General features: G+C 38.0%; 1 protein-coding gene across 2 annotated transcripts in view; it reads right to left on the bottom strand.

Annotated features, from left to right (window-relative positions):
• The window catches only part of Spg7 (SPG7 matrix AAA peptidase subunit, paraplegin), a 109957-nt gene that overhangs the window by 64330 nt on the left and 17751 nt on the right, over positions 1-27876 (bottom strand). For both annotated transcript variants that reach the window (XM_081743745.1, XM_081743744.1), the window contains exons 2-4: positions 22044-22340; positions 15930-16067; positions 9219-9452 (exon numbers count right to left, since the gene is read on the bottom strand). In XM_081743745.1, the coding sequence (XP_081599871.1) occupies positions 9219-9452; positions 15930-16067; positions 22044-22109 (438 nt within the window). In that variant the 5' untranslated portion in view covers positions 22110-22340. The remainder of the gene's footprint in view (positions 1-9218; positions 9453-15929; positions 16068-22043; positions 22341-27876) is intronic.

The raw sequence follows: 27876 nt of genomic DNA, 5'->3' as shown, positions 1-27876 counted from the left end.
ATTAAATTAAAAATAAGCCCAAACAAATAATATTCGAGGAACAAAGAAAAAAATAAGAAGTGAAAGAGTGAAGAAATTCTGAGTTGAGCCACAAAGCCGGAATTAGAACAAAAGGAAAATGTCATAAATGCTCAATAACTGATAACTAGGCAACCTCCTTAACAACTCTGAATTGTTGGTTGCATAACTTCAGGTGAACCAATGCCACAAATTACTAACGACGTAATTACTTTAACGCGGAGCAAATAAAATAAAATGAAATGAAACCTTTAAGTTTTACGTACCATGGTTATGCCGGCTAGGCTAAAGGACACGGTGATGATGTGAAATGGATGGAATGGTGGAATGAATAAAGTGGGAGGAAGGGGAGAACCCCACGAAAACCCATATACACAGGGTTTGTACACCACAAAGTTCACTTGTCGCGAGCTGGGATCAAACCATGGACCCCATGCACCAGAGGTGAACGCTCTACCACTGAGCCACCGCGATTTCTTAACGTGGAGCAGAAAAGTAACTTTAGTGTGATTTTAACGACTGGATAGAACAGTAACTCTTGCAGATCTCAACAAGGAATAAAACATCATATTACGGGGTCACTAATACGGCGGATCATCTCCCGAGAACAAGAGATTGCGGGGATTTCACCTTTTCACGGAGACAAAAATATCCCACCAAATTCTACAACTACAGTTTGACTCAAGAGAAATGAAACGAAAAATAACAAGGGATGAAACTTCTAGTGAGGAAAAACAGCAGAAAACTCGAGAAAGGGAATTACTAGAGATATTCCGCAACTTACAAATTTTCAATCTTCAAATTGAGCTACGTTCTAAGATCACCAAAAACAAATTACCAATGATAAAATAGAAATTACAAGAATGAATAACGAAATATGAAGCTAGTACAAAAATGGAGAGAGAACTTAAACCTGTAACGCAACAAGATTTAAGTGCTCTCTCACAAGGAATTGATCCCGAGATCCCATGCACCAAAGGAGTGCGTGTAAAAATATGTTTAAAGTAATTAATTACAGCTTCTATTCATATAAATGAAGCGGATTGACTTATTTTATTTGATTTAGTTTGTTTGTTTATGTTTCTGGTTTATTCTGTTGTTAGGTTGGATCGTACCAAGCACAAACGACTACGTTGTTTAGGTTCACTATTACGATTACTGTAGTCTGTTTAGGTGATAATTCAATCATTCAAATTACTTGTATTCGGAACATTGAGTGTTTGCCATAAATTATAATTAAGTGTTTCGGTGGAAATTAAGAATATGAGAGTTACATACAGTAAAATCTGTGAATTCACATAGGAAGATGTGTAAGGAACTGCAGGCTGCAAAGAATAAGTCATGTATTAACATGGATGCAGCATTAAAAAGTTTGCTCCATTCAACTTATATATAAACAAAGGCATTGTTTGCACACATGGAGTAGATGCAAAGTTAGCGTCTAGTCGCCACCTCGCACATATTCCTGAGTGATTTTCGCACGAATGAACGTTGAAACAAATCTTCGTTTACGCGCACACCCACCGTCACTAACGAGCCTTCTTCCTTTGGGCACATCCTTGCGTGGCAGCTATCTTCGCCCTGTTCTGAACCGGAATATATGTAAATTAGCTTTACTTAGTGTCCACCTAGTGCAGGTTGGTGCATGTTTTTCACAAGAACAATCATTTTTAAGGTATATCAGCTTGCAGGGACATATTATAAACCTGTATCCAATTAGAGGGAATGCGCTAAGAAAATTAGCCTCAAGGATATATTAGGATATTATTTACAGCAAGACAACGTTAGCAAAACTATTTAATAAAATGATTACCATATTTTAAATCTATACAATTATTTCCAATTTATTTGCCTACAAATTTATGTCATTAAAACAATTACTCGAGTAAAAAAGCAATCGCTATTGTGTGAACTCACTGTAAGCTACCATATATTCCGGTTCAGGGTAGGTTGAAATAGATGACTCCCGCGAATTACTGAGCGCGTAGGTGCGTCAACGAAAGTAGATATGTCGGACAGTAAGGCAATTACGAGAAACATGCGCTAACTTGTGTAACAATAAAGACAAATGAAATAATCGCGTGAAATACATTTTCTGATAAGTTACTAAAGTGAGTTGTTGTTCTTGGATTCGTAACTTTGTATTTACTGCTTTTACTTAGGTGATGTCAGCAGGAGTCACATTAGTTCAGTTGCAGAGCGTTCATCTCTAGTGCAGGGGGATCTTTCGTTGTCAATGCCGAAGGTAAAAAATTATATCAGGGACTCCATTTAAATGAAACACTGAACAGTGGTAAGTTTTAAAAAAGGCTGCACAAGGATTAAGTTGTAAACCATAACTTTGAAACTTTCAGTACTCTATTATGTACAGTTATAAAGTCAAAATTCCAATAGTCTCATATGTTGGAACAATTGTACTTGGGGCATCATGGCTTAATAGTAGAGCGCTCAACTCTGCAGCGCGGGTTCGAGGTTCGATTCTATTCTAGTTCTTGTCAAGTGAGCTTTGTGACGAATAAACAGAGTGCATAGGTTTTTTCGGGATTCTCCCGTTTATTTCCACTTTCTTCCTTCTACCATTTTCATTATCACCTTCCTTAGCCTCGGATGTTAAAGTACAAAACACAAAGAATCATCTTTAGGTAATTACTTCAATTTATACCATAGATAATATCAAATGTAATTACTTATGTAAATATAATAAAAGAGAAATTCTTTAGATCACAGGAAAAAAAATGACATCTTATATCGCGTTGAAATTCTTTTAATTTAACGTTCTACGATTATGCTAAATTATGAAAATGAAATCTTTGAGTTTTACGTCCCACGGTTATGCCGGTTAGGCTAAAGGAGACGGTGATTATGAGAAATGAATGAAATGGTGGAATGAAGAAAGTGGGAGGAAACGGGAGAACCCCGAGAAAACCCCCACACACGGTGTTTGTCCACCACAAAGTTCACTTGGCAGGAGCAGGGTTTGAACCAGGAACCCCAAACACCAGAGGTGAACGCTCTACCACTGAGCCACCGCGGCCCCTATGCTAAATTATGCTCGGAGGCTAAGGCAGGCGGTGATGTTGATGATGAACAAAATGGTAGAATGACGAAAGTTTGTGGAAGTGGAAGAACCCGCGAAAACACACACACACGGTGTTTGTACACCAAAAGCACACTTGTCGGGAGCCACGATCAAACCAGGTACCCCACACCTCAGAGGTGAGCGCTGCACCACTGCAGCAACTAGAGTTTGATTTGGTGGAACATCAAGTGCGTTCCAATTTCATGTTTAGTAAAATAAATATAGTACTTTTGATTAATGCGGAACAAAAGTTGACATGTGTAGTGTTTAATCTTGGTACAGTCACTGTTACAGGACCTACACATTTTCGACAAATTATTTAAATGTTAATGTTAAGAACTTTTTTTTTTAATTATTTTTTATTAGGATTAACTACGATCATGTTTGAAAAATTCTCAACATGCACTTACTTGTAGTTACTTGTGAAACGTATACTAGTAGAGAGGATTGCTTAACAGTGTTTCTTTGACTCTTTTTCCATGTGTTGATCTAATTACGTTTACATACGTTTACATGAACTCCAATTTCACTGCTGGCGAAATTTCATCTCAGTAAATGATTATCAGTTTAGCTGATTCTAATCATATATTTAGTAAGAAGGGGTTACCTATTGATGGTGTAGAGAATATTAGTATTTGGATTTTCTAATGTTCGTATATAGAAGGTTCTAAGGTTATTAAAGTGAAGGATATACCTGAAGAAATAAAGTACTTTTGATTAATGCGGAACAAAAGTTGATAAGTTAACTAATTAATTCGGCGTGCTACCACTGTAATACCTTTCCTTAGGTAATATGTTGTTAGCAGGGGAGACAGTACAGGATTCCTACTGCGAGAAACCTATTTCCCTGACCTTTGGCAGGAAATTCCCTCACTTTCATGACAAGTGTCGGATGACGTTGAATATTCTATAGAGACAAATATTAATCAATTGCTCATACGTACATTCCACTTACCTTCCATAAAAATCTGAGCAACGTCCCATACTGTGATCATTAATGTATACCCACAAGAAAAAAACAGCAATAAAAACCAAACATATATTACAATTGTTGGCTAAGCTGAAATTGATGTACAACTAATGTTAGAAAAAATATATTTTATATTTCCCTGACTTTCCCTGGTTTTCAGTCTTCTTCCCTAAGCTCCCTTGACTTGCATCATTTTCCCTGATTTCCCTGACCAGTAGAAACCCTACAGTAGCGCAATGGTAGAGCATTCATTCCTAGTGGAAGAGGTCCCTACACAAAAAAATCCTCTGCAGGTGCGAATTCAATAATACAACGATAATAAGTTTAAATCGGTTGTTTACTCATTTCATTAATGTAACCATTTGCGGTGTTCCCAATGTAGACACTGGATTTGTCCAAGCACAACAGATAGGTTGTTGTTCAAGCCACGTGGTTTGACTGGAAGAGCATCGAAGAGTGAGAGAAATGAAATGAAAATGAAATTTTGAGTTTTACGTCCCACGGTTATGCCGGTTAGGCTAAAGGAGACGGTGATAATGAGTAATGAATGAAATGGTGGAATGAAGAAAGTGGGAGGAAACGGGAGAACCCTGAGAAAACCCACGCACACGGTGTTTGTCCACCACAAAGTTCACTTGGCAGGAGCCGAAGAGTGACAGAGTGCATGGTTGTTCTGGGAGCGGATTGGATAACGTAGTGATTAACGTATCAGCACGATACGCTGAAGATCCCGGCTTGAGTCCCGGTCCAATCATGTATTTTTTCACTGTTTGTGTATTCAAGTATTAATTATATTTTTCTAAACTTTTGTAGGTGCTGTACAGATGAAATTCAAGGATATTCCTGCTACTGATGTAATATGATGTACAGAGGGAAGAGAATGGAATGGTTTTCGATTGTTACGGAAATTGGAAGACGTAACTTCTAGCTCAATAGCAGAATTTGTACACTGAAAAATAAACATCCACTGCTGCAATGTCCAATTATGCAGTCTTTCACTACTGCAAAGATTTCTCATTAAGATCTAGAATTTGTTTCTAATGATATTCACTGGTGAAAACTTATTTCAGAACAACCCGTATGTTGTTCGATTCGAACGACATTTAACTAGAGAATGCAAAAAACACTTTGAGTTTTACGTTCCACGGTTATGCCGGTTAAGCTAAAGGAGACGGTGATGATGAGTAATGAATGAAATAGTGGAATGAAGAAAGTGGGAGGAAACCCACGCACACGGTGTTTGTCCACCACAAATTTCACTTGGCGGGGGCTGGGATCGAACCCGGGACCCCAAGCACCGGAGGTGAACGCTCTACCACTGAGCTACCGCGGCCCCTTAACTACAGAATGTGTTTGTAAGTTCATGTTTATATTAATTTGGAGGTCCAAGCAAACCGACTGCCGTAAGACTCTTTTGTGGTATCAGGGGAAACTGTAATGAAGACGCAAATGGAAAGTTGTGATATTTATCAACTTCATTTTATTAAAGGACAGTACTGATCATGTGAGTATCTGTTTATTTACAGATGAAAAGTGAACTGTACTTTCACACTCACCATAGAGGGACTCACACGTGGGACTTTGCTATGGTGGCACATTCCTCCTCATCTTAGGTCTTATGCTGTGAATTCATATTGGGTTTCCTTAAATGCGTTTCCATCAGTTTATTTGGAAATTTGCTTGCTTGTGTCAAATTTAAAGGACTCCACATGCCTAAAATATGTTTCTCCTAATAACAATGACATTTATGTCATCACTTGCCTCATTCTTAACGTCTTCAGAAGAATAAAAAATAATAAAGAAAGACAAAAGTTTCAATTTCTTTATAATTTTGTACCCCTAAAAACGGTAACACACAAGTTAAAAAAAAAATAAATTAAAAAAATAAGGATGTGATATGTTATTAGGAGAATTATTTAAACCAATTCTTACCCAGTGAGACACCATAAAAACTGGATCTGATGCTCACTTAATTATTTTATTTTGCCAACTGCTTTCGTTAATGTCACTGTTCAGTATTCACTCTTTATTGTTCATAAATTTTCATTCAATTTGTGTTTTATCTTATAATATCTCGCTTTAAACTTTTTTCGATTTTTTTTTCATTATTATTATACCGAATCGCTTACGTAACACCTACTACCATATGATACACTTGCAAGTCCTAACAGTGAACATTTATTTATTACGATTAGTATCTGCTGCAGTCTTATAGAACAACGAAAACTACCGAGATACTGCACATTAGAAAATTCTGATACTATATATTTGTCCTAATATAAGATAGACAAACATACTATTAGTATTTTCTTATGTGCAATAGTTCGAAAGTTTTCTGTTCTGTACGACTGCTGCGGATACTATGTGTAATAAATAAATGTTCACTTTTAGGATTTGCAGCCCTATCAATATGGTAGTGGACGTTAAAATAACCGATATCATTTTCCGATCAACCACCAGTATCTAGCAGTGATCAATCAATCTTCATTTATTAGTGATATCGATCGACAACTAGTACCGATATGAAACCACATCTAACACTGACGTCGATCAATATCTAGAAGCAATATCAATTCGACAATGCGAGACAACATCAATTGGCATCGGCATGTGTAATGGGCCGAATTGTTAACCGTTCGAGGTGACATCTACATAGAAAATCCATGTTGTCCGACATCACAATTTTTGATTTACCCATCAATGACAAACTGACATGTGCTACTGGGATAGTGGCAACAATACCTATAAATACGAGGCCACAGTTTCACATTCCTTCTACGTAATACCTGTCATCCTTATAGCTTTCTGCCGTATTTCTGGAGGACATACACAAATAGTATGGTTATGTTTGTTGATGTCAGAGAAAGAATGCCCTACTGCTTACAGGATGGCATCTTTTATATGAAAACCACTGTTACCTTCGTAAGTTGACGAGTTTCGTGAATAGATGGAATTAAGCAGAAGTTCACATCGGGGAATATGAAGGGTGTTCCAGTGCCTCCTATCCCCACCGTCTGCTTAATTTCACAGACGCGCAGCATTGTAAACAAGGACGCACTGTGTAGAACTGTCCCAGCCTTTGTCAAAAGATTAACACCAAACGGGGAAACCATCTCATATGGCAGAACTTCACTGATATAATTTTCACAGACATGAACGACATTCCTTCCCACTCCTGCTTCCTATTTTCACCTATGCACGCTGTCCACTCTTACAAACAATAGCTTTAAGGTGATTTAATTTCACACCACTACTCGACAGTTTTATATTTGTCCATTTACACACAGTGCACTAGCGATAGTGAGAGTATTAAACAGCTACGTCTCTCCTCTATATACGCTTGAAACTGCAATAGGTCACTTGTTCGTAAGAAATGTGACAACAGCGTTACCAATAATTTCTTTCCAGTCCTCGTAATATATGAAATCCTTATTTGATTGAAATGATAATCAGTTCGGTGTTGCGATCTCTACTGTTTTCCAAGTCTCGAAGCATCAGAGAATTTAGGATTGTCGAATTGAGAATACAACAGATGGATAGACCGAGAACACATAACAAGCACTGATTTTTGCTACACTCCCAATGGCCCATTATAAGACGACGGGTAAACTCTGTCAGTTCCCCATGGCTCTATGGTGTTACAACGGAATCGTAATACCTTGCGGGTATCTATCAGTGTGACTCATCAAGAATTACCTACGATTCTCTGGAATAACGAGAGCAGATTTTCACGCTTAGGCTGTAATGCGGTCATTCATGTAAGCTGTCCAGTAAGATTCCGACTTAACCTAATATTAACCACTAAACTTAGACGCAATTCGGTGGAGGCGTGAGATGTATGATCTAAAGATGTTTTTCAGATCATGGCATGTGTCCTGTCTGTCACATACAGTGTTAACATAATTGCTTCCAATATGAGGATATCTTGGAGAACACAATGCGACCTCTTGCATTTCGCGTAGTGGGTTATTGTTCAATTGGGTTATGGCCTAATCTACCAAAAAGAAAATAACCCCAAGGATCACGGCCACCATGTGATATCTTGACTGTGTGGCTCTCCTGTAGTCGCCCAGCACGTTTCCCAACATTAAAATCATCGATACATTTTGGTTTATAAGGAATAAAAAAAAATGGTTTCATTTATACAAAAAATTCTACCGGAAAGTTGAAATAAATTCAGGGCGCGCGGAAAAGAGTTCCATAGGTGCAATTCATGCTATGTCCTGTCATATGATGATGCCTCTTACACTGTTTTTCCTATCGTTCAGACTATATTACTTTCTCCTTTCTATTTATTTTCTTTCTTCCTCCTATTCTCTTTCTTTCTTTCTTTCTTTCTACACCGAGAAATGTCATTTTGTGCAAACATGGGAAAATGAAGAAAACGTTAAAATACTAAAGGGGTATATATATGAATGTAACTCAAAAAGCTTTGATTGACTGATTGATTAAATGGGTGATGGGAACGTCAGCATCAAGGCTGTGTGTCCCCGTCACGACTGTCACGATTGCTCGAACACAGACTGCAACAATAAAAAGCAAGAGAAAGTTAAAACGAATATATCAAAAAGGACAAAAAAGCGCCACCAAAAATCAAAAACTGAAGATAATTATATGGAATGAAATATATATCAATAACAAAAAAATATAGAAAAAATGAAATAAAAAGGTAGAAAAATCGATAAAAGCGTAGCAGCAACAAAAAGAAAAAAAGCAGACTTAAAAAGCTCTGATAACGTGAGCAACCTTAGAAGCATTAAGAAACTGAAGTACCCAGCCAACAATACTATCATCATTACCCAAATCACAGGTAAGGGTACAGCAAATATCTATGCGTCAGATGAGAGTGTCCGATATGCAAACGCATCAGGAGCACTTTATCTCCACGACTAGAGCGAGAGGATGTAAGCCACGCTCCGAGAATGTGCAAATCAGCACTCGATGTAACGAAAGCGTGAGAGCATGGTCCAAGGTAAGCATAATTGCAGTTAATTCAACAGTAATCAAAAACTTTTGATTTGAGTTTGTTATTGTTCGTACAATTATTTATCGGTTGCAAGTTTACTATCTTGTCGTAGTCTAGGACGCATATTGTTCAAGAAACAATTATACTTTTGCATAACAGTAAGAAATATTGATGCTTGTACTTACAAAAACATCCATGCTGATCCGTGGTCTTATGGTTCTCGTACGAGATAATATGGATAATAACAGGCCAACAATAATCATAGATGCGATAACCTTTCCAGCAGTATCCGAATCTCTTTCATACACAACAGGAATTCCATTATCTGCTCTTATTCCTAAGCTTCGTTCCGCATTTCGTAGCTTCTCTTCAAATCTATTCAAATCAGCAATATTCATGTGGAAAGCCTTATGGTCTATCTGTAAAAACGAAAATAGCGTTTGAGACACACTACAAACAAGAATTTCAACCAATATATTCTAGAATACTTACAAACTTTAGTTTATTTCTTACTATAGAGGAGCCATCATGAGACAGTCTCTGAAGTTTCTTTTTACTTGCGGAGGGAAAATGCAGCCCTTAGTTTGGTACTGGTATTAGCAACCACCGTCACTCTGTTTTACATTATTAAGAAAACTGTTATTATAGATGCACCGAAAAAGCCTTAACACCTGAGTAATAGCCCCGCCGCTGCGAGCTGTCAGAGACCTTCTATTGTTGGTTCCTCTATAGCAGAATACCCGTTCTTCGCACGGCAAGAATACGTTTCATTTTGAATTAAAAGAGCTGAATTTGGATTTAAACAGCATCGAAAGTGCCACTTTCGTCTCAGCGACCCCGAAAACTATGGATTCGACATTAATATCAGTCATTTTCGATCATCTTTAGATATTTCCTCTTCCTCTAAGTTGTACAGTCAAAGAAAAATTATTTAAAAAATCATCCGTGGTTCGAACCTCATCTATGTGGCAAATTTGATCGAGATCGGTCGCGTGGTTCAAGAGGTACGAACCATATTACAAACGTATAAATAAACTTGTACATCACACTAAAAACCAATTAAAGAACAGAGAAAATTATGGACAAAGAAATGATGGCATACATCTATTCATTATATATAGGGCGTTTCAAAACAACACCGACAACGTTTGGGAGGTGATTCCTGATATTAAGATAAGACAAAAAGCATAGACCAACCTGGGTGCACAAATGCTTCCTTTCGGAGTTATAGGCTGCCAAAAACATGAAAAACTGAATTTTAAAGGTCCACAGCTCCTAAACTATGGGACCTACCGTAGTCGGATCAAGACTTCACTTAGGAACTAACACGTGCGCTATCCTAAAATACATGTTTCAGAATCCTGAGGTTCTTCTGTAACAATTTTTATAGAGGCAGTTTGGTTCGGGCATATAATCCTAATTACTCACCAACTACCCCTATAAAAATTGTGGAAGTACCACAGGATTCTGAAACACAGATATTTGAATAGGGCACATGCTAATTTCTAAATGAAGTATTGACCCAAGTGCAGTAGATCCCATAGTTTGGGAGCTATGGACCTTTAAAGTTAAGTTTTTCATGTTTTCGGCAGCCTATAACACCGAAAGGAAGCATTTGTGCACCCAGGTTGGTCTATATTTTTTTGCCTTATCTTGGTGTTAGGAATCACCTACCAAACGTTGTCACTGTTGTTTTGAAACACCCTGAATATACAAAATTTTCATTTACAAAAGCCTGTTGCTCCCCAAAGCCTTCGGCTCGCTGCATCATCAAAAGAGCGACACATCAAAATAGCTGAAAGTGCAAAGAATACATTACTTTTGCCCTGCATACATAAACAAAATGAGACTGGTTATAGTAACTAAACCATGTCTGTACCAAACACATGCAATTAGATTATTAGCTGGCTAACATGCGATTACACAAAGATTAATGCCCAAATCTGAATATGGTTGCGGCTCTTATTTTAAAATAATTAAACTGAAACAATATGCAATTTTTAAGTTGTAATTAAATCGCCACAATAGTTTTAAACTGAAAAACTGCCTCAGAAGTTTGAACACCCCTAGCGCATGTAGCAACATCTACAGGGTGGTATCAAAAAGGACCATACAAATTTGAAGACTCATATTGATTTATTCATTTATCTTACAGACATGGTTTTGGTGTCATTTTGAAGCAAAATACAAGTTTTTACTCGCGTAGTACATTAGTTCAGAAACAAGCCACAGCAAGCGCTAGCGGCAGTTGCAGCAAAGATGGCTGCCTTTACTGGTCTCAAGCTTGCTTGCTGTGTGTTTTGGTTTGAAGAATCCAAGTCTGCGACAACTGTGCAACGTAATTTTCGCACAAATATGGCAAAGATCCTCCCAGTAGGCCTACTATTTATCAGTGGCATAAGTGTTTCATTGAAATTGGATGTTCGGTAAGATACAATAAATCTTCAGGTCGTCCCCGTACATCTGAATACGTTGTAGAGCAAGTGACACAAAGCTTTGTGAACAGTCCTATAAAATCAACCCGGTATGCTTCCCGACAGATGGGCGTCCCACACATAAGTTTGGCGTGTTTCTTCCACATTTACTGGCTTCTTTATCAGAGCTCAGAGATAGGATCTATCTCGCAACTGAACAAGTCACATGTGACATGCTTCCGCGGGTTTGGCAAGAAATTGATTTCAGATGGGATGTGTGACGCATCACCAATGAAAGTCGCATTGAACCTCTTTAGGTATAAGGTAAAAGAACCTGATGTATTTTGCTACATAATGATCCCGAAACCATGTATGAAAGCTAAATAAACGAAATGAAAAAATGAAATGAAATCTTTGAGTTTTACGTCCCACGGTTATGTCGGTTAGACTAAAGGAGACGGTGATGATGAGTAATGAATGAAATGGTGGAATGAATAAAGTGGGAGGAAACGGGGAAACCCCGAGGAAACCCACGCACACGGTGTTTATCCACCACAAAGTTCACTTGGCGGGGGCTGGGATAGAACCCGGAAAATCAAGCACCAGAGGTGAACGCTCTACCACTGAGCCACCGCGGCCCCAGCTAAATAAACGAGTTTTCAAAGTTGTAAACTCTTTTATTGATACACTATGTATTAGCGTGACTGTTTATTATAGGACTACGTGACGAAGAGACGTTTGCCGTTTATAATTAGGATTTATTTTTAATATGATTCGAGTTCAATATTATAAATCATTACGATTTTATAAGCTACCAAATGCATTAATTTCATGTACAAAGCATAGCGATTCACTTGGCATGTTCTTTGGTGAGGCGCATGTTCTGGAGCTTCCTGGGTTCGCATCATCTCCCAAACAGGAGACAACTATTGCTATGGGAACTGTAAATTCTCTTACGATGAAGATGATTTATTTTTTTAATTAAAGGTTACTGTAAACATATTGAGAATTGTAGTGGGTGTAGTGAGAATTGTAGTGTATTCTTTATATTTTTTTTAATTAACACATATAGAAAGAAAATCAAGAAATAAAGATAAAAGAGCTAGTTGCACTGGAATTTCAAACTGATATATTGAGATTGAAGCTCGATATTAAATTCTATAAAAAGGTTTACTATCTTTCCTCTGCAGGTATGTTTGCTTTATCTTTCACTAACATACTATTTAAAGAAAACAAAAATAGACACAACGAGATTATATTCGTATTGTTTAGGCCTTTCTCAGTGCAAGTGCACTTTCCCTCCCCTTTGTTGTCAATAATGGTGGTAACATACTTAAAATCATGGCTTTTAAGATTTGTTCTTCCTGGAGAAAGGGAAGGAGTGGGAAATGATGTCATTGCACGGGGCGGCAGATTGCCTAGTTTCACTAGTTATAAATAAAATTATACAGAATGGTCCGGAATTGGGCGCACCCCCTCCCCCCATTTGCATAAACTCTAAGAAGTCCAGATCTGACGACACCAGCCAATGCTATCTGGGGTTTCATAAAGCAACAAGTAAGAAACACTCGATATCACACAACGCAGGAATTACGATCAGCTGTGGAACACACCTTCACCCTCCTTACTCCGGAGTTTCTCCGCAAAACATCTGCAAGAACTTGGCGCAGAATTCAGCTGTGTTACGACATGGATGATGATCATACCGACGTTTATGACTCTTAAGACTTCAAGGTAATTGTGTACAGACATTCTGCCACAACTAACACTTACTGTTGAAACTAAAGGGGGCTACGCCCAGTTCCGGACCATCCTGTAGATCGCACAATTTAATTTTCACGAAGAGAGGATATTTAAATAGGTTTTTAAAAGAAAACATTAAAAATTCAAGTTCATTTCAAAGAAAAGGGGAGTATACTTTCCAATATAATTCAGTGATTCAAAAAAACAAGGATGGTGCAGGTTTTCACCAATGTTAACGTTCCATGCATATGTCTTTTACGCTAAAGGAAACGAATGACCAATGGGAGTGAACCATTACAGACAAATTTGTGTATATTATACATTATAAAAATGAAATGAAATCTTTGAGCTTTACGTCCTACGGTTATGCCGGTTAGGCTAAAGGAGACGGTGATGATGAGAGATGAATAAAATGGTGGAATGAAGAAAGTGAGAGGAAACGGGAGAACCCCGAGAAAATCCACGCACACGGTGTTTGTCACCACAAAGTTCACTTGGCGGGAGCAGGGTTTGAACCTGGAACCCTAATTATACATTATAGCTTTGGATATATTCCACATGTATTGATAAAAGACACACTGACCAAACCACCAAATATTGTAAGGTTCTCTACCCTCATTTGTAAGCAATTACTATAAACACATGGAATACGTGTATTGTATTCAAAACATAATCACCAGCAGACGATGAAAAGAGGATACCAAGATGGTTCGGAAGGAAATCAAAGACGGTCGACTCTCTCCTCACGGACCTCCCCTTCAGAGAACAACTATAAAAGAAGACCTCAAGTGGATAGGCACATCAGTTCTAGTGCTGATCGCCACCATTCCTAAACAATCTCCCGAGACTGCCCTGGGTTATGGAGATTTCCTTAAATCCTAACTCCTGAAGCTGCCATAGGCTAAGGGGTTTTCCTATAACTACCTACTCCAAAAGATGCAGTGAGCACCTTAGCTACACTATCTTCTGAAACTACCTTGAGTAAGGGAGATATTCTTTAAATCACCGTCCTACGCCGCTGTAGGCTAGGACATTTACCTTTTGAATCTGAAGCCACTTTTCGTGTGCTGAAGTTTTGTCTCCACACTGGAAAAACTTTGTATTATTTACAAGAACTTCGTAAATTTTATGATACTATATAATAAAATAGTGGTGCGTTCCCAGACTTTTTATTAGACTCTACCAAACAATATACTGCAGTATATTTAAAAACTTGTGTATCATATCCTTCATCAGACATGTTATGGAAGTACAAACCAAGATAGCAACTTAAATATAAACAGAAAGTCACACCCACTAATAAAGAAAAAAATACGTTTTCGTATAAGTAGATATAAAAAGTGAAGGGAAAACTTGATTGGCTCTGGAAAAAGTGGGCATGACCTCCTTTCACTTTTTTTAAATATTAAAGTTATTGTACTTTCACCTTGGATTGTACTTTCATAACGTGTCTGATGAAGACCATGATGTTAGTCGAAACTGATTTACAATTTTTAAGTATATTTAGTGCCTGGTCAGCGGGTGCTTTATGAATACATGAGGAATTGGTGTAATATGGAAGAAAATGCTCGGACACGATGTTCACTACAAATTCATATGGTGTGGGATAGAACAAGGGACCTTTTGCACAAGGGGTGAGCGCTCAATTACTAAACCTCTATACCTGCTGAAGATCAGAGGAACTTATGTCCGACAATGCAAGAAACATAATAGTTTCATTACGCAAAGAGTAAGTGAGATTACAAAAAGTATGAGCATAAAAGCATTGAAATTTGAATTATATTTGACGAACTTGTCCATCCACATGCAATCTATATTGAACTACAATAAACTGCCACATATCATTGTTTCCTGTAGGCCACTTTAGTACATATTTATTAAAAGCTATACGTGCAACTCAAGACGTATAGCTAGACGTGCAACTCAAGACGCTACACGTCATAATTTTTGTTACGATTTATACAGTGCATTTCAAAATTATTTGAACGATAAAAAAAATTAGTATGTTAGCGTTAGAACTTTATCGATGATTACATTTGTGTCGAAATACTTTCGACCACATCCTCGGGTTTTGTTTGGCACAGTCGTTAGTTTGGAATTCTTTCGCCAGCTGGTAGAGTAAAAAGATGCAAGCAAGACGACTGCCTGTGGTGAAAATAAAGCAGTTTGCGTCCTACAATTTTACGTTAGTCGGTTTATTGTGAGTGTTCAACGTGAGTTTCGTAAAAAAAAATCACAATCAAAGAGCTCCATTTGCAAGTCGTATCAACAATTCAAGACAACTGGATGCATTTGCAAGGAAAAATCGTCTGGCTGGCCTTCCATGTCTGAAGGAGATGTCGAGATACTTCGTGAATTCAAGATCACCGGACTTAAACCCTTGAGATTTTTTCACTGGGGATATCTCAAAGACATTGTGTACTAAGCACTTCTATCCCAAGATGTCGGTGAACTGCAAGTCACTACTGCTACAGTCCAAAGTGTTGATGAAAACATGCTGAAACGTGTTTGGGAGGAATTGTATTACCGAATTGATGTACGCAGGGTAACAAAGGGAACTTCCATTGAGCATTTCTGAGTTACTGTATTACAATTTTACCACCAAAACTTGGGAGTTATAGTTATATATAGTAAAACATTAAGCTATTTGCACAATTGGTTAGGCTCTTTTGGAAAATTTCACTGACATCTTAGCTTCTGCCTCAATTTTACACACAAAGAAAACAGAAAGTAACTTACTCGTCTTCCTTTTATAACCGCACCATCATGAAGAACAATTGTTACAATTTCAAAATCAGGTCTCACTACTACTTCTTCGACTTCTCCTTTGGCTAACATGTGATGAACAAACTCATTCCAGGATACATATCGGACTACCTGAAAAGAAGAATAATAACATAAATTTACTATAGAACTTATTCTATAAGCTAGTATCAATAGGGTTATTATTAATAATAAATATTAAAAAAAAAAATACAATGTCGATCAGTGTGCTATACTACTCTACTCTACGAACCAGGATTGGAAACATCTGCATATCTACTTCTATTGGGGAAGAAATTGTGTTTTAAGGGATGTGGTAGGTGTGCTGAAACGAGAAAATAGGAACAGGAAGAATATTGCTGCTAACGGTGGAACATGGGCAATTTCTAGATGAAGACGAAAGAGTCAGTTAGTAAGGGATCATAGTGCGCGTGGACACTTCTCAATTTGCAACACATGGTCCGCTAATGATGCCAGGGCAGTAATGATGCTGATGATCCAATTCTATGTCTTATGTCACCCGTACTCAATTTTCCACACATTTTCGGATCCTCACAAGTCAGCTACATACACATACAAAAGTATCTTGCAATTCTCTGGAGTTTGAGACACTTAGAAAGAAAAAACACTTATCATCATATTCAACATACTAGTGCGATACTAATCGACTAAATTTGTACAGAATTAGATCAAAAGAAACAGCAAATATCCTATGGTAGTATCGATTATCCTGGAGTTAATAAAAAAAAATCCAATATCATGTATTCAAACATTAGGCTGGCCACATATTAACCAGAAATAGGTCAACCAAGCCAAAAGAGTAGAGGATGCGAAGAGAGAGAGAGAGACCTGAGCGCACTGACAGTGTCTCTGTCACACCAATAGAGATGCCTTTGCCTACCACGTGCTTGAGTGAGTATATGGTACACGGATTTGTTGCGTTGCTCACAGTACTCAAGCTCGGATTGGTTGTCCTGTTTTCTGCTCAATATAAGGCCGGCTTCAAAATCATTCAGAGATAAGTGAAACATTTTGTTGGTTGCGACTGTATATTTCTCCTGTATAGCTTCAACCACTTATTCTGTGGCCTTGTTCACCATCTTAAGTCACTCACATGAACATAGAATCATTAAAGACGTTTTAATTTTAGAACCCTTGCACCAAGAGGACCAAATGTGTTCATGAAATGAAACATTTAGTTTAACGTCCCACAATTATGCGTTTAGGCTAAGGGAGACGATGATCAAAGTAAGTGAACGATGATGGAATAATTGATGAATGAGAAAGTGGGAGGAAACGGGAGCACCTCGAAAAAACCCACGGATATGATGTTGTTCACCACAAACTTACGTGGCCGAGGATCGAACCAGGGACTCCACGCACCAGAGATAATTGCTCTACCACTAAAAGACCGTGCGCCCAGCAGGTTAAAAATTAACAACTAAATGGGATTATCTCGGTTACATTTAGGACCTCTACCTTCTAACGAAATATAGAGAAGGCTAATGTATATTTTTGACAACTCTCACAGTGTATTATTCTTAAGCATTTTCACCCTTTTTAACTACTCTTTTGCGAGTTTTAATCCCTTCCTTTCCCCTAACAAAGAATCATGCTTACATTCGAAGTACGGAAAATAAGTACTTTTATCTGGAACTTTGTATCCATGGCTGTTTTGCCAAGTTTTACACAAAACTTGATGGCTACTCTCTGCTCCACTTCACTATCCAAGAACAACGAACAAAAACACTGAAATCACTGTAACTCAGAAAATTCGGAACATAAATTTGTGAATTCTTCACAAAATGCACAACACACAAACTTTAGTAGACACACTGTGTATATTAACCTTTCTATCGAGGCTATATTGTCACGTAACGTATGCCATGTTGCCTCATCCTGTTGACAATAACTCTGCGTTCAATATTGTCCAATCTTTCAATAACGTCCACTAATGACGTTGCCATCTACAGGAGAAAAACTCAAACCACCACACCCCATAAACGTGTAAAGTACACTGATGTATATTTGCTGTTTTTCTTGAGCGTTGTTTATATTGCCATCGGTCAATTTAAACTAGTAAACATTGTCCCAAAAATTTCCCACCCTTCCTTGATCATTTGTCACCAACGTATGAAAATTGCACTTCAGTTAGAAATTATAGCCGCCACCAGGTTATAGAAGTATTTTTTGTGGATACTCTGTATATTTCGTAAAGACAGTGATTATTTTTTCGATTTATACTTTGTTCTGCGACGCAAGTAAGTTCTTTCTTTGGTGGGAATTGCTTTCTTCCCACGCAACTGGACAAAGAAGTCTTTAATTGTTTTTTCATATATATATTTAAAACATTGCTTTGTGGTGAGAACGTTTCAGTGAGCGACGAACCTTTTCAGTGTTTCTCCCTGACCTATTAATATGCACAGTCTATATTTTACAGTTATTTGGAACTGAATTAAGTGCTTTCTTTAATCGTTTATGGAAATATTGCAGTAGATTAGAGAAGATCAGAGTAGACCAGGTGTTCAAGCGTCAGATCGTCGCCAGTCACATCACTTTTCCAGTTCGCTATCTGTTCTTTCACACGCCCGAGCTATCGCAATGTCTCGTGCGTCGTGCCCAGTGGACTAAAATTGTCGTCTATTCTTTTTTTTTAATGATCTATTTGCATGTACATACACGTGATTTAACCTGAGTGCTTTTAAGAATGAACTGCCAACATTGATTAATGGACCATTGCAGTTCGTATCTCGAACCTCTTGGTTCGGGGAGTGTTACTCCACGTTTCGAGGTAGCAACCACGCACGTCGCGTCGAGCTTCAAGTATAATATTGTGCTAAGGATCATAAGCTATCAGCCGGCGAAGGACGTTTTCTTACGGCTAGCCCCAATCAATAAGCACCAGGTTTATACCTAGTGCGATAGTTATAAACGCGGCCTCCAACATTAGCATTCCACTTTGGAGACTGTGTTATTTCGCTGAAGACTCGTGTCAACTCTTCGGGACTGTCTGGAGCGGCAACCATATTGCTACGTGGGATTATCCCGGCGACACTTCCCCCAAGTGTGTCAATGGTGTGAGAAAAGCATTTATAGTGAAATCTCAATTATAATCTTATATATATCAAAGTGATAAGGGCTACAGTATAGTGAAAAGTAAAGTGTGATTTTAATAACGCAAATAATTATACATAATCAGTGTTAAGTGTTGTGATCGTTTCTCTTCGTTATTTTTCTTTTTAACAGTATTCTAATAAATAAGTATAGTGTCATTTAACCCACTGTGTTTTCGTTGTGTGTGAGAGTGATGTTTGTGTGCGTTATGGTCTGGATGACCGTCTGATCGTCCGTGAGGTTTTCCAGACGAGACATCCGAACCTCTCGGCGCCTAATGCTCATCTCATCATTGAGACCGACGAGCAATTTGGGAACAATTTTGTAATCCCTTCTTGGAGAGGTCATTGGACGTCCTACCCAGGTAAGTCCAGGTGTCAGGAGAATACTCACTGGCACGACCACGGAGAGCAACGGAGGACAGACCACGACCAGGCGATTACAAATAAATGGTACCCGAACAGTGACCCGATACTCTGGGCGATTACAAAATTCTATAAAGAAATGAAATCCGTCAGTTCAAAATGAAATCACCCTGTAGTATATCTATTGATATAAAAATACATATAAATACGAGAGCCATCCACAAAGTAAAGAACAATTGCGCATCGCGCGCGGCGCCGACTCCCACCACAGCGATTGCGTGCGAGGCAGTTATCTCCTTCCTTCTCAGCGTGAGCCGCGTCTCAATGCTGTGCGGTCACGCTACTTGATTTTGCCGTGATTCAAAATGGAGCACCAATCGAAAATCCCGCCAAACGTGAAGTACGGAGTGTCATTTGTTTTCTGAACGAGCAAAAAGTTAAGCCTAATGAAATATATAGGCAAATTAAGAATATTTATGGTGATAGTGCAATGAGCGAGTCATCTGTGAGGAAAAAGGAGCATTATGTTTACTCAAAGAATGACCAGCGTACATGACGACAATCAGGGTAGGAGGCCATAACTTGTTACGGAAGATGGCTGCATACAGCCCTCACTTGGCACAAAGTGATTTTCACTTATTACCGAAACTTAAGGAATTTTTGGGTAGAAAACAGTTCGCAAACGATAAGAACTTAAGCAAGCATGACAGCCTTGTTCAAATCTTTGGCGACAGATGAATATAACATCAGCGTAGAAAATACTGGTCTTACGTCATAAGAAGAGTCTTAACAACTACGCGATTACATAGAAAAGTCAAGTCAAGTCCTGTGGCTTTGTAAATAAAGTTTTGTACTGCTATCTTTTGCTTTAATTTAACCATGCCAAAACGTTCTTTACTTTCTGCACGTCCCTCGTAATAAAACTATATATACATTTTCCCCTCAATACATTAAAAATATGGTTATCATAACTAAATTAACTTCTGGCACGAAGCCGAGAAGGGCTTAAATCCACCAACTGATTTTACATAAATACGTTATCAGTACACAAGCAAAAAACACGGAATGAGCTCGCAAGTACAAAACAACATATTGGTCATAAGATTTCGGCCACATTACTTCATCTTGAGTTTACGCATAGTAAACTATGTAATCGCCCGGTTTAATTCGTGTCGCTGTTCGTGGTTCGTGGTCCTACCAATAAGTATTCTCCTGAGACTGGGACTTACCTTGACAGGACAATGAAGGACCTCTCCAAGAAGAGTTACAAACTGTTCCCAAATCGCTCGTCGGTCTCAATGATGAGATGAGCATTAGGCGCCGAGAGGTTCGGGTGTCTCGTCTCGAAAACCTCACAGACGATCAGACGGTCATCCAGACCATAACGCACACAAACATCACTCATACAAACAACGAAAACACACTGGATTAAATGACACTATACTTATTTATTAGAACACTATTATATATAAAAAAAAATAGCGAAGAGGAATGGACACAACACTGAACACTGAATATGTATAATAATTTTCGTCACTGAAATCACACTTTGCCTTTTCAGTGCGCGATAGCCCCTTAAATATATAAGATTATAATTCGGATTTCACTGTAAATGCTTCTCTCACACCATTGACACACTTGGGGGATTAGCACTGGGGAAAAGTTGTTTGGATCGTCCCACGATGAATCCAGTTGTTACGCTGAACCATCCTAAAACGTAGAGGTGATTCTTCAGCAAATTAAACAAGAAATTCTCCAAAGTAGAATGCTGATGTTGGAGGGCGCGTATATAACTTTTTAGCGCACTAGGTTTGTGAACCTGGGACTTCACTAGTTGGGGCTAGCCGTAAGAAAAAGTCCTTCACCGGCTAATAGCTTGTGCCCCTTAACACACAATCGTACTTGGTTCCCGACGCAACGTGCGTGGTGGCTACGTACAGTATCGGAGTCGAACTCCCTGAGCACCAAAACTCAAGGTACGGGTTGCAATGATCAACTGAAAAGTGTTGGCAGTTCATTCCAAAAATCACTCAGTTAACTCACCTGTATGCACATACAAACAGAATACGGAAAACAATTTATGTTAATTTTAGTCAACTACCTATAATGCACTAGACACGGCGATAGCTCTGGCGTGAGAAAGTACAGATAACGAGCTGGAAAACAACGCAGTTGGTGCCACTTTGGTCACTTGAATACCTGTTCTGGTCTGGTCTGCTCTAATCTATTGCAGTGTTTCATAAGCGATCAAAGAAAGCACTTAATTCAGTTCCAAATAACTGCAGAATATATACTCTGCATATAATAAGTCAGGGAGAAACACTGAAATGGTTCGTCACTAGCTGAAATGTTCTCACTAAAAGCAATGTTTTAAATATATATATATATATGAGAAAACGATGAAAGACCTCTTTGTCCAATTGTGTGGGAAAGAAGCAATTCTCACCAAAGAAAGAACTTATATGCGTCGCAGAATAAAGTACGAATCGAGAATAATGATCACTGTCTTTACGAAATATACAGAGTGTCCACAAAAAATCCTTCTATAACCTGGTGGCGGTTATAACTACACATGCGTACATAAGACATTGAATTTATTATTAACACTTACCTCTGGCTTGTTACTGCTGGGAAATAGCAACGACACGATGGCAATGAACATATAAGCAGTGAGCATCCAAAGAAAGGCTTTCGCCAACAATGAAGATATTTTATTCTCCTCATCATCTTCTTTGCCTGGCTTCTTTTTTGGCTTGTCGGGAGGTGGAACAGGACTACCGTAATTGCTTTTAGAAGTGGAGAATGATCTCGCCGTTCTAGCAATAGCCACTTCAGAAATATCTCTAAAACCAGAACGGCGAAGTAATCTAATTACAGCTGCATACTCATCTCTTATTATGCGATCCACCTGCAAAGAAGATAGTAACCTCTGAAACGAAACTTATTTCATCTAATTTAAATAGGTTTTTAACATACATTTTCATTAATAGTTCCTGATTTCACGCACAGTAAAAGAATCCCAGCTCGGGAATGTACAAGTGTTGGAACTCTAATAGTAGTAACTATTTACTTATAACGTTTACTGTATTTCCACGTACCCACTAGAGTTGTGTATAACCCTTGCTAGCACAATATGGAAGCCGTAGTGTGACTGTAGCAGCGCCTGTCCTATTGATGGTTCGAATGGAGTAGTCTATTGTCTGAAGAATCCGTCGCAGAGTTAGAGAACGAATGGATGAAGTTGTTTCATGTTAGGAATCAAATCAGAGTCACAGGAGTTTAAGTCTGCGAAGTACGATGGCAGTGGGCTTCTCAGCCCTATCGCGCAAATAAATGCGCGGAGAAGATATCGCCGCTTCTTTCGCAATGCTGGTCGCAGATTATGTTTCAGAAATTAATATTAACATTGAGTACTGACAGTCTGTTTCTGAGGTACGATAAACATTCGGACAATGCCATCACAGTAATGCATAAGTATTACTATGACCTTCACACTTCTCGGATTCTGACAAATTTTTAATATTCGTTATGACCTGTAATGACGCCACTCGTTTGATTGGCCCTTTGTAATGGCTCGTTCGATTTAATCTATACTTCATCCAGCGTAATGAAACAGAGTAAGAAATTCTCTCCTTCGTACTCATGGCGCTTAAAGTGCGTTTGAAGAACATCGTATTGCAGCCATTTCTATATTTCCTTCAAACGGTGCGGAACTCCCTGTGAAACAATATTTCTCATTCCCATGCGCTTCCTCAGAATATAATGCACAGTCGTACGTGATAATCCCGTCTCTTGAGTTAATGCAAGTATCGTTTCCAGCAACGTATCAATAGCCTGCACTTGCTTTTAACTAATAATTACGGCGATCCTCCGGAGGCATTTCTACCACACGCTAGTGTCCCTCATCGAAGGCTTTTAACCAGTGTGCCACTGTTCTGTACGGCAGCACAGACTTCCCGCATGCATTACGAAGACCTTGGTGATACAGTCTTGCGTTACGGCTGAAGACATATTCAATCTTTATTCAGCTCCGCTGTTGTTATTTCAAGAATATCATGGATACACACCTTTAAACCGCCAACTAACAAGACAATCTATTCTTGTCGTAACGGGGCATGTACATAGCGTTAGAAAGCAGAATAAATTTACTCTTGAGGCAGGATACGGATCAAAACAACAAGTGGTATAACCGAAAAGCACTGGCACCGTTTCATGGCCTATACACTCGTAGAGTACGTGGCTCGGCTTCCGTATGTGCATAGTGCGCATAGTCTTAAATTTGATTTCCATTAAAATAGAGAATTTTTTATGTTGATCTATCGTCATGAGGCAGTTGGAGGACAGAGAACTTTTAATGCTGACCCAGCATCATGAGGTAGTTGGGAAGGCAGATAACTTTTTTTGCGTTGACCTAGCATCATATCGTAATTGGGAGGGCAGAGACCAATTGGTATTGACCCAGCATCATGTGGCATTTGAAAGGGTAGAGAACTTTTGGTATTGACTCAGCATCATGAGGCACTTCGGAGGGCAGAAGCCTTTTGGTATTGGCAAACTATCATGAAGCAGGTTGAAGGGCAGAGAACTTTTGGCGTTGACCCGTATGAGGGTTGGGAGGGCAGAAAACTCCACAAAGGTTCATCACAGAAGTAAAATCTCGCTATTGGATGCTATTCTGTGCCAAGTTAATGCAGTCACGAATGTTGTTACTCACATCTATAAGACTTTCTTTTAAATAATTCTCCCATTACAGCTTCTTGGACTAGCGAAAATCCCATACATCATGTGTTTATTCCCTATGCGAATAAAGGGTCCCACCAATAGATCTTGATGAGATTAGTTCTATATGAAGTATTATGGTGTACAGGCCTTTTGTTTTCGAGATATGGCCATCAAAGTTCGAGTCTGGACTTAGCCAAACTTTCGAGGAAAGAAATCATATAAAATAAAAAAAAGATTTACGCTTTCGATGAAACTCATCAGACCTTGGTCAAACTTGACATGATGCCAGACTTTGAAAAGGCATAGTATGCATATACTTTTAAGTTGTCCGCAACTTAGTCAAATTTTTGCAACTTAGAACAAAAATACATGGAACAAACCTCCTATTAAACGTTAATTTGAGCCACAAGACACTAAGTGATGAGCAACGCCGGCTCTACCATATGTGCAACATGCATTTGCACAGGGCAGGAAGTTTCGATGGGCGGCAAAATCTGTAATAACTATATTATTTAAAATAAATATTTCTTGTTGGAAAAGACTTCATGATGATGGCAGTTAAATTTACTAAGCTAGCCTTCTATTTGAATACTACATTCGTAAATTATGTTTAGGTCGCATTAATTTAAGATCGCACGGACAGTGCTAAAGCAAAGGCTCACACAAATCACAGCATGAATTGCTTGATTATTTTCAAATACAATACCTCAATTCTCGAACAGTAGCAAACACATATTCCATTTAGTTAGTTATCACAGTTTTGATATGAATACTAGTCTTGACTTTGTCACTAGTAAGTTCCTTATCATTGAAGATGGAAACAAATATATATATATATATATATATATATATATATATATATATATATATATATGGAAGGTGTAGAAGGGGAGTCAAGAAATAAAGAAGATAAAAGAGCTAGTTGCACTGGAATTGCAAACCGGTATATTGAGATTGAAGCTCGATATTGAATTCTATAAAAAGGATTATCATCTTTCCTCTGCAGGTGTGTTTGATTTATTTTTCACTGGTATAACAGATTATAATTTAAAGGAAAAAAACAGACACAACGAGAATGTCTTTGTAGTGTTTAGGTCTTTCTGAGTGTAAGTGCTCTTTCCCTCCCCATCGTTGTTCATGATGGGGTAGCATACCTAAAACCGTGGCTTTTAAGATTTCTTTCTGAAGAGGGGGGCCGGGCAAATGGTGCCATTGCACGGGGCGGCAAATTTCCTAGGACCAGCACTCGTGATGAGACGGTTGTTTAAGCTACGTTGTAAATGCAGGGTTTATTTACTTTTGGTGTATGGGGTTCCGAGATCGATTCTCAGTGGGAAAACAATTTAAACGCATTACGATAGTTCGGATTGCACTTTGAAGTGTAGATGTATTTATTTACTTATTCAACTTGAACAGAGAATAGTCTCCAAGTTACAGAAGTCTCACATAGTATCATTCAGTTCATATTACAAAAGCAAAAATAAGAAAAAAAAAAAAAAAACAGTAAAATAAAATATATAAGTAAAATAAAGGAACAAATAAAATATATGTATCGAAGCCCAAAATCTCTAGTCATACGTATCAAGTGCTACAAAAAATTCAAAAGAATGAAAACTTTAAGTTTTACGTCCAACGTATATGTCGGCTTGGCTAAAGATGATGATGATGAGAAATGAATGAAATGGTGGAAGGAAGAAAGTGGGAAGAAACGGAAGAACATTGAAAAAGCTCATGCACACGGCGTTTGTCTACCACAAAGCTTATTTGGCATGAGCTGAAATCGAACCGAGGACCCTATGCACCGTAGGTGAACGTTTACCACTGAGCCACCGCGGTCCCTACAAAAAATTCAAACTCGTACTAAATAATTATTTGAAAATTTATAAATGTTGGTATCTGTACGTTATTTTAACACAGTTTTATTAATTCTATAAATTTCGAAGATTTAAGTGCTAAGTTGAATTTATTACACCTTTGCACTGCACTGTTGTAAGTCGTATCAGTAAGATTCACAGTCGAACTTTCGCAGAAAAAAATCCTCGTATTTTAAATACTATGAGGTTAGGTGTTCTAAGATTACATGGTCGTGTGTTAATTTGTATATTTTCCAAGGGTGCATCATTGTCCAGGACTCCATTAATTAATTTATACACAAATATTAACTTCTTGCATGTTTGTCAGAGACTCATAGTTAAAAAATATTTTATTTGATTGTAAGATATCCTATATAAATAAGCTGATTTATTACATTTCTTAAAATAGAGATATCATTCTTTTAATGGTTTCTATTCTATTACCATACGAACTCCTTCGTGCCTAAGCGGTTCGAGTACGCGCCTTTAGCAAGAGAGACCTGGGTTCGATTCCCGGCGGGAGCTCATGTGATTCGGATTTCACGTTAATCAGTAGGTCCCGTCTCATATAGCTTCGCTGCTGAAAGGGACGTTAAACTCAAAATCAACTCAACTCTATTACCATACGTCTTGTGTGTTGGACACCAGACGATAGAGACATATTCCAGTTTCCTACGAACAAAATTATTACACAACAAAGAAATCGTACAAATTTTGTAAAATTGTTGTGTTTTTCCAACAACAAAACCTAAGGAATTATAAGCTTTCTTTGCAATATTATCAAAATGTACTTTAAATAATATATTATGACAACGTTACGTGGAGGTTCTTGCATTGATACTCTCTTTCCAGTTCAGAACCTTTTACTAAATGTTTTACATCCGTTTTAAAATTTGAAATATTAAATAATAGCACTTTTTAAAATTTTATTTTATGTTTGACACAGTACTGAAATATACTATTTATGTATCCTCGTAATTTGCTAACATCCTCATTACTTTGAATTTCTTCAGAAATCTCTAGATCATCTGCATTCATTAAACATTTTGCACGTTAAACAGTCAATGGTAAGTCATTTACATATGTTATAAAAAAGAAAGGATTGGATTGTGGATTTTGAGTACAACGTCCCGTTCAGCAGCGAGGCTATATGAAACGTGGACCTACTGATTAACGTGGAATCCGAACCACATGAGCTCCCGCCGGGAATCGAACCCAGGTCTCCCACGCTATAAGAAAGAAAGGTTCTACACGAGTCGTGTAGCACTCCAGAGTTAGCGCTATGAAGACAGAATTCAAATTTGTTGCACATCAGATACTGTTCCCTATCTTTAAGATATGATGCAACTAGTTTTACAAATAAATATTCAAGTCCAAAATTTGAAAATGAATTCAACAGAACATCGTAATCTATTGTGACAAAAGGTTTTGCAAAATCAAAGTAAATAGTATCAACTTTTTTTTTTCTTTCTGGTGATTCTCGTATATATCTTGAGTGAAGTTTATCGCACTCGTAACTGTTGATCTGCCACGTACAGAACCGTGTTTCTCTGAACAAATACAACTTCTAATATGCCAATAGAGAAGTGAGTACATGATGTTTTTAAAGATTTTACCAGGAGCGCAAAGAACTGAAATAGTTCTATAATTTTCAATCACATTTTCATTACTATCCTTTAAAATAGGGCATACCTGAGGTTTTCCAAATATCGGAAAAGCTTTTTTTTTTTTTTTTTAAATAATCAAGTTATATAAAATACATAAAGGATACTTGAGTACTTCCGCACATCCCTTTGAGATATACGATGGAAGTAATTATACTCCAATGACTTTTTTGGTTTTAATAGTCTACTAGCAGCGTTCACCCCG

This window comes from Thermobia domestica, chromosome 17 (assembly GCF_964235325.1).
Source record: "Thermobia domestica chromosome 17, izTheDome1.hap1.1, whole genome shotgun sequence".
NCBI lineage: Eukaryota > Metazoa > Arthropoda > Insecta > Zygentoma > Lepismatidae > Thermobia > Thermobia domestica.
This window is presented reverse-complemented; position numbering and strand designations above follow the sequence as displayed.